General features: G+C 51.6%; 1 protein-coding gene across 2 annotated transcripts in view; it reads left to right on the forward strand.

Moving 5' to 3' along the window:
• Positions 1–7,585, forward strand: part of Ccdc12 (coiled-coil domain containing 12) — a 57,170-nt gene extending 49,585 nt beyond the window's left edge. For both annotated transcript variants that reach the window (XM_057766659.1, XM_057766660.1), the window contains 5 exons: positions 3,194–3,273; positions 4,351–4,412; positions 4,585–4,619; positions 7,074–7,150; positions 7,236–7,585. In XM_057766659.1, coding sequence (XP_057622642.1) covers positions 3,194–3,273; positions 4,351–4,412; positions 4,585–4,619; positions 7,074–7,150; positions 7,236–7,318 — 337 coding nt within the window. In that variant the 3' untranslated portion in view covers positions 7,319–7,585. The remainder of the gene's footprint in view (positions 1–3,193; positions 3,274–4,350; positions 4,413–4,584; positions 4,620–7,073; positions 7,151–7,235) is intronic.
• Positions 7,586–8,288: the final 703 nt, after the last annotated feature.

Here is an 8,288-nt window from a genome sequence, read left to right on the forward strand (position 1 = left end):
CAGGCAGCTCAGCATTTCCTGGCCCACTAAGAAAGTGGTAGGTGGTGGCTCGCCTTGCTAATCTGGCTGGCACATGGTCCCACCACACCCAGTCTTTAGAAAGAAGGCTGCTCAGCTGTCAAAGGAACTTGCTTTTGGAGAGCCTGGTCTGGCATTCTATCTGTTGTCCCTTTTCTGTCACCTACTCTGTTAATGTAGTCTCCATCCCCCCCTTTTGTGTGTGTGTGTGTGTGTCTTTCCTAGGGAGGACAGCATGCTTTCTTAACAAGTGTCCTAAAAAGTAGTTTATTAAAATGTAGTAGTTGTCTTCCATGTAAGCCTCAGGACATTCAGGTACCATGCCCTTTGGACTAGCCTCTTGTATTATATTTTATTTGTTTGTTTGAGATAGAATCTCACTTTGTAGCCCAGGCTAGCCTTGAACCCACAATCCATCCTTCTCTTACTAAGTCCTGGGATTATAGGTGAACAGGATCACACCTGCTTTATATTTTAATTTTGCTTTGTTTTGCTCTACTTTGGCAGGACGGGAGTTGTTTGTTCTGTTTAAGAAAAGGGTCCTCTGTATTGCTGAGACTGGCTAGAATTCATCTTCCCACCTCAGCCTGCTAAATGTTGAGATTACAGGCCTGCATCTCCATGCCCACACTTCATTGCCTGTATTTCTGTTCCTCCTTGTTCCCAGTGAACCGTGGGTGTTATGCACGGTAATTCTGGAGTCATCCGAGGTTCTGGATTGCTCCTTTTCCTCCGGAGAGAATTTATGTCCTTCTCACCAGCAGCTGCTCTAGCAGTTCCCTGACCCACCCTTTGGAGACCGATGGAGTTCCACTTCCATTGCACACCCTGCTGAGGGGCGACCCACCTGCCCTGGTGTCTTACCGGTTGCTTCTAGCTCTGGCAGAGTCACGTGCTGCAGGTCCACCCATTCTTAGGATGGGGTCACAACGAAAAGCCCACCCAGGGCTTTGCCAGGGCCCTGCTCGTCCTTGGCCCCACTACATTCTTCTGTCTCCCACCTGAGATTGCAGCAGGAAGCTCATCTTTGCAGACCCCACTTAAGAGATGCCCGTGGCAGGCAGGCCCTTGCCCTGCAGTTCTTGTCTCTGCCTGCAGCTCCTGCAATCCTGTCACCTTGGCGCTTCTCCAAGGCCCGTCAGTAGATGTTTAAACTGGGTCTCCGGTCAGGTTTGTTAAGTTGTTTGTGGAAAAGGGAATTAAATCTTGGTCCTGCTTAGAAAAGTCTCCAGCACAACCCAGTGCTCCTTCCCCGAGACTCCTGCCCTTGGCAGTGGGTCAGGGCAGCTAGTCAGTCTGCCTAAAGAGGGCCTCTTCCTTTGCCCTCAGAGTGAGTCAGGTGAGGGCTTGAACCCAGTTGATGGAGCCAGGCACACAGCACAGCCTCCGTAGTCACTGACGTGGAACCCGAGGCCCCAAATGGGTCCTCTCACAGTGAGGGCCTAGATTGACTGTTCTCGAGTGGTGCACGTCCACACACACAGGGCTTACTCCACGAGTGTAGCTGGGAAGTAGGCACAGGGCTGCAGCTTTCTTTCTGCTGTGACTTTTCCCTCCCGTCCTGGGCTCCCCATCATCCCGGTGACCTCCTGAAGACCTGGGGCTGCAGATGGAGCTTCTTGCTGCAGACTCCCTTCTTCTGACTAATCATGGAACCTGGACCTAGTTGTGGGGTTTGGGGTTTTTGTTTCCTTCCTTTCAGTAATCCCTGCCATTTTCTTCCCACACCCAGTTTCTCTTCCTCTTTTTCCCCACCCCATAGTGAACTAAAGCCATGGTAGCAAATAGGCTCCACTCTCTCACTGTGTGCCTCAGTGACCTGCTGCTTACCGCAGGCTTGAGCAGGCATAGGGAACAGGGACAGGGTACCCCTGCGAGTGTGGGACGGGCCATGTGGGTACTGGTACTACCCAGGGGCCTTGGCAGGAGGGAGGAAGTGGTATGTTGGTATGTGAGCTGGGAGCAGGGCACAGGTGAAGCTCCAAGTTCACAGCGTTGTCCTTAGTTGTGTGACCACAGGTGTCATGCTCCTCACTGTAGAATGGCTTGCCCTTTCTGGGACCTAGGCAGAGGTCTCACAGTTGGAAGGCTGTCTGAAAACCCAGAACTTTCTGTGGGGCCAGAGTTCAAGGCCCCACAATACAGTGGGGAAAACAGGCGTTACTTCTGTGCCCCTCTGGCCGAGGGGTCTGTCTGCTGTCTACATCTCCCCGTCACTAAGCTCAGAGGCCCCATCAGAATTCTCACCTTGCTGTCCTGTGGGGTAGCCAGGGCCCCCTCCTCCTAGGGACAGTACTCTGTATGTGATTGGGGTTTGATGAGCTGCTGAACTGGGAGGTGGCCTGCAGAGAGATAAAAGGCCTGGGTTTGGGCTCCTGCTGGGTGATTCTGGCCCCTAGACTCCACACCCCTAGGTTTGGGTTTCCCTAACTGCCTTCAAAAGACCTTTCAGGGCATTAGCTTCATAAGTCTCACCAGCATGCAAAGTGAACCATGGCTTCCCAGCCTTATGTATGTTGTGCCTGTCCCCACGGCATTTGTGGGCCACTGTCATCAGGTATGGAGCGGATCAACCTAGTGTCTTCTGCAGTCTGGTCCCATCTACTGTAGCCTCGAGCCCAGAAGCCACCCCTGGAATCTTTGTCTATCATACTGCCTTTGTTTGTCACACACACGCATATTTAGGTCACTCAGCCACGTGCCCTTGGCCCAGTACACACAAGACCCTTTCCACTAAAGGTGCTAGACTATGTGACATACCCTGGCTCCAGGACACAAAGGCTCTGCCAAAGGCGGCTGGGCTTGCAGCACTAGTGTGGAAGGCTCTCTCTTTTAGGAGTGACTCAACCCACGAGCTCTGGCATAGCCTTGTTCTCAGATGTGCAGTCACTGCTGTGTGACCTCAGGACAATGGCATAGTCTCTGACCCTTAGCCCCCATAACTGTCGAATGGTAATTTCAAAGAGTAGTTCAGGAGATACTAGTGAATGTTCCCAGTCATCCTGGCTCCAGCTCCTGGAATATGGGGGGGTGGCTGATGCTTAAGTTCTGTTCCTTCCTTCACTCGGCCCTCTCTAGATAAATAGGAGCACTGGAACTTGTAAGCTGTGGGAAGCAAATGAGCAGCACCCACCCTGCTGCTGTACTGAATGACTGCTGTACTCTGCTCTCACAGGGGTCTCAGGCTTCGCAACTATGTCCCGGAGGATGAGGACCTGAAGAGGAGGAGGGTCCCCCAGGCCAAACCAGTTGCAGGTACGTGGGCTGCCCTTTCCTCCCTATGTCTCGTCAACCTCAGAGAAAGGCTGCCTGTCCCGGAGACAGGACTCCTGGGACACTCGCAAACCTCAGCACCCACAAAGGGGCCATGAGGGCAGGAAAGAAGCCCCTTGCACTTCCCATCCTGGAGGGATGACGAGTAGAAGTGACCTGGGGTCCTTGGGCAGCAGGGCAAGGTGGTGAGTCCTGTGCCCCTGGGGAGAGGGGCAGAATAAGAGACCCCAAAAGAAGCTGGTTAGACACTCGAACAGCCAGCAGCAGCACAAAGGCCAGCGAGGGGCTCAGCTCAGGTTTTGCCGCTGCCATAATGCAGGGTGAGAGCCTGGTCACAGCAGCAGAATCCTCCTTTGTCCTGAAGACTCTGCTTGTGTCTGGTTGTTTTAAGACAGGCTCTCACGTGGAGCTCACAGATTCACCTCATCAAAAACTCAGACGTTTCCATTTGTTTCTTGCTGGTCCACTCCTTACCCGGCAGAGCGGTGGCAGGGTGCGAGAAGGATTAGGAACTGCCCCTTCCCTCTGCCAGGAGGTCACCCAGGACTTCTGTCTGGCAGGAGAACGAAGGGACAGAAGGACATGTCCTTGGTGACAGGGCTGAAGGCAACCCAGAGCCTGTGGTTGTTAGTGTTTCTGGCATCTGTCCTCAGGAGCCACCCATGGGCCTAATGACTTGGTGGAGGCAGGAGGTGCCTGTCAGTGAGCCCGAGGTGGGATGGGAAGAGAGGCCACCAGACCAGAGGAAACCCTTATAACCTTCACTTTTAATGCCACACTTCCCGTGTACACAGGAACCTCCCATTCCACTGTTGGGAATCTGAGTTCTGGACCTTGTCCATTTCAGCTGTAGGCCACTGCTGTCCCTTTCTGGGCTGTGAGGTCTGCCTTCAGCCTGGGAAACCAGGTCTTTTCCAGAGTTGGGACTGAGTGGGGGTCTAGGAGAGAAGGAAGAGCAAGAAACTTGGGGTTCTTCGCCCTCCCTGGGGCCACTTAGGCTGATCACTGCCGAGCAGCAGTTCCTTTCCAGCAGATCTGTGTTGTTCTTGCACCCTCTAGTGGAAGAGAAGGTGAAGGAGCAACTAGAGGCTGCCAAGCCAGAGCCTGTCATTGAGGAAGTGGTGAGTACCTGGGTGGCCCCCTCCCTGGCTGTGTAGCTTCCTCCTCTAGATGTCTCTGTTCCCACCCTGCTTCCTTCCTTGCCTGTCTTCATTTTTTCCACCTCTGTGCCCTGTCACTTCACTCCCCTGAGGGTGGGCCTTGATCCTAATGAGTTGTCTCCTGTCTCCCTAGGATCTGGCTAACCTGGCACCCCGGAAACCTGATTGGTAAGTATTATCCATGCAGGCTCTTTGGGGGCTGGTGGTGCTTGTTGCATGTCACAGGCCCCTGCTGGGAGGACAGCCAAGGACAGGCAAGGGGACAAGCAGTGCAGGCCTAGATCTGTACAAGTCAGACATAAGGGCTAAGCAGAGCATGACTGATGGCAGAGGGAAGTGCCACAGAGGGGCCCGCAGTATGAACGCAGCTGTCCCTTCAAGCCTTCTGCAGGGGTGGAAACTCACCTGCTCTGGGGGCCCCGTCTGAGCAGTGCATGCTTGTGCTCAGGAGAACACAGTGAAATTGGATGGACAAGCAGGCATGGGTTTATGTCTCTGTTTTGACTGTAAAATAGGGTACCCAATCGCTTCAGATCTAGAAGCCTGCAAGGTGTAGGTGGATTTTTCTTTGGGTTGTCAGCTCCCAAAAAATGACATGGAAGTTTATTATTAATTATGAAAGCTCGACCTTAGCTTAGGCTTCTTTCTTACTAGCTCTTACAATTTAGATTAACCCATTTCTACTAATCTATGTGCTGTCATGTGGCTCGTGACTTTTACATCTCCTCCTGCACATCCTACTTGCTTTGTTCTTCTTCCCTGAGACCTCTCTGTCCCCAGCAGTCCCGCCTAACCTCTTCCGGTCTAACTATTGGCCATTCAGCTCTTTGTGAAACCAGCCACAGTGACACATCTTCACACAGTGGAAAGGAACATTCTCCAATATTTCCCCCTTTTTGTCTAAAAGAAAAGGTTTTAACTCAAACATAATAAAACTATAAACAGTAAGAACAATTATCAGGTAAGAATTATATTTTAATTGTAATCAGTGTCCAATCCATTTGTATTTGGCAAATTCAGAGAAAATACTCCATTATCTATCCTCTCTTGATGAGTCCAAAGTTTTGTACCCAATTTACTTTCTATCATGACTAAGGGAAACTATAACTATCTGATAATCCCATCAAAGACCCAGGACCCCTAAATGATGACAAACATCCATAATCCACCAAATGACCAATAACAACCCACTCCACCTTTTGGGAAGGTGAGTGTTGTGTTCTCTAGACTGCTTCCTGTTGTCTGTGGGTGACAGCATCTTTAGGGAACCTGAGAAAGTTGAGATAATGGTCAGGACCTGGGAAAACTAGCCATAACGTGTGTTGTCCAGTCTCTGTGCAATGGGAAAGTGCAAGGCTTACCTGAAGTCCTGGCTGGAGTGGTCTGTGAGGCTGGACCATCTCAGCCAGCATCCTTGAAGCTGTAGAACTCTGAGGGAACTGCAACAGAGGCAATCTGAAAAGTTGGTTCAGTTGGGCCACCCCTTTTCTTGTTTTTTTGTTTGTTTGTTTTTTTGAGACAGGGTTTCTCTGTAGCTTTGGAGTCTGTCCTGGAACTAGCTCTTGTAGACCAGACTGGTCTCGAACTCATAGAGATCCGCCTGTCTCTGTCTCCCGAGTGCTGGGATTAAAGCATGCACCACCACTGCCCAGCGGGCCACCCCTTTTCATTGGTGTCTGGTCCCCTTGCTCTGAAAACACACACACTTTCAAGCACATATCTGGGCCATCAGCTCAAAAATATGACCTAGAGACTTATTATTAATTATGGAAGCTTGGCCTTAGCCTAGGCTTGTTTTTAACTGGGTCTTATAACTTAAGTTAACCCATTTCTATTAATCTACATGCTGTCACGTTTCTCCTGGCTTTAACCTCTCCTGCATGTCCTGCTTCCTATGTGCCTGGCTGGCGGCTCTGCCTTTCTTCTTCCCTGAGACCTCTCTGTCCCCAGAAGTCCCACCTGGCCTCTTCCTGAATGGCTATTGGCCATTCAGCTCTTTATTAAACCAGTCAAAGTGACACATCTTCACACAGTGTAAAGGAACTTTCCACAACAGCAAGGCCCTCCAACTGAGCTGAGAAAGGGAGGGAGGGAGGTGCTGTAGACTGTAGCATGTGTCTCTGTGCCTCGGGCCAGCAGTCAACGCTGTTCTCTTTGCCTGCAGATTCATGTAGATACAGCACCTACTACAGCGCTTTAATTTGATGAAAGAGGCATGAGGTGTGTGTTGTAGGAACCGCAGAACCAGAGAACTCAGGCTGAATTCATGGGCACATCTGGAGGCCCCAGTAGTGGGAGGGTGGCTGTGGCAGTAGATAGAACAGGGCTGGCAGCTGGCTAGGCAAGTTGCTCCCTGATGCTGACTTAGGGGACATAGCAGGCCGTTTTGTCTCAGCCTTCTACCTCAGCTGGGTTTGTAGTGCACATTCCCTTAGGTTAGTTATTAGCTCAGTGGACCCAGAAAGAATGGTGGCTCTTGAGGACCCCGAAGAGCAGAGAAGTCCATCTTCCCAGGGCAGCCCCTCAGACATCTGAGGATATAAATATTGAAGCATTGCAGGAAGATCCCAGAGCCACACATGCAAGCCCTTAGCTTCCCAATTCCCCTCTTCCCTGTTCCAGGGATCTCAAGAGAGATGTGGCCAAGAAGCTGGAGAAGCTAGAAAAGCGGACCCAGAGAGCCATCGCAGAGCTGATCCGTAAGCGCGGTCTGACCCGCGGGGTCCTGCCTCCAGGTGGTAACTTAGCACAGGGTCTTTTAACGCTTGTTCACTCCCCATTCAGGTGAACGGCTCAAAGGCCAAGAAGACAGCCTGGCTTCTGCAGTGGACGCCACCACTGGACAAGAGGCCTGTGACTCTGACTGAGGTGTTTTCCATGTCCCATCTGCCCAGCACCCATGTCCTGCGGGAAGATGGTCTTAGCCAGGGGTGGATTTAGGTTGGCCAGCACTTCCGGGTCTCAAGAACTAAGCTAGCCCAGTCAAGTCTCAACCTTTGTGAGATGAGGCCAGCTCGTCCCCAGGGCGTCCACCACTGTGAGTGTGTCAGAGCTGAGGTCTGTACATATGTGTGTATATTGAGCTTTTTTGTTTTAACTTCTGGAAATAGAGACAAGTAAACTCCCATGTGGTAGAGGCCTGTCGTCATTTCCTGTTTGCTAGGTTCTCTGGGTTTGAATTCTTAGAATGCAGAGGTGATGCTCATTATTACCCCTGGGTTGGGCCAGCTTTGTTGAGGCTGGAGGTGTGGGTAGGGGCCAGGGCTGGCCTGCTGGCTCCAAATCTCTAGTCAGAGTCAGCAATGATCATCTCAGAACTCTTGGGTCTTCTTAGGACCTCCCAGACCTCCCCCACACCGCCCCAAGCCTTGTAGTAATGTATAGGAACGCTGGAGAGACTCCCATAGAGGTCATCTGGACCCTCCCTGTGTGAGAGGGAAGAGGGTGGGCTCCCACAGATTTCCATATAGAACCACTGATGACTTGAGGCCACCACACTGCTTCCCCTGATTCTTCCCTGCTCCCAGCAGTGCAGCTTTTTCCTCTTCCAGTCAGAGCTCTAGGTCCCCTGACAGGAATTCATTCTGCTAGAGGTCAGGCTGTGGTGGGCTAGGGTTTAGGTGTGATCTTAGAGCCTGGGCCTCTGTTTCTCCAGACGATAGGCTGGCTGCGCTAACACTGATTCTAGATATAGCCACCTGGTGCTCCCCCTCCAGGAAGACTGCACCTGCAGTTTATTTTAGGGCTTCCTCCCAGCCCTAACTCATATAGGGTGCTCATCCCTCTATGTTATGTTTCCGACACACAGCAGCCCAGCTTTGGTAGGCAGTACTGAGA

The sequence above is a fragment of the Chionomys nivalis genome, chromosome 4 (assembly GCF_950005125.1).
Source record: "Chionomys nivalis chromosome 4, mChiNiv1.1, whole genome shotgun sequence".
Taxonomy (NCBI): Eukaryota; Metazoa; Chordata; class Mammalia; order Rodentia; family Cricetidae; genus Chionomys; species Chionomys nivalis.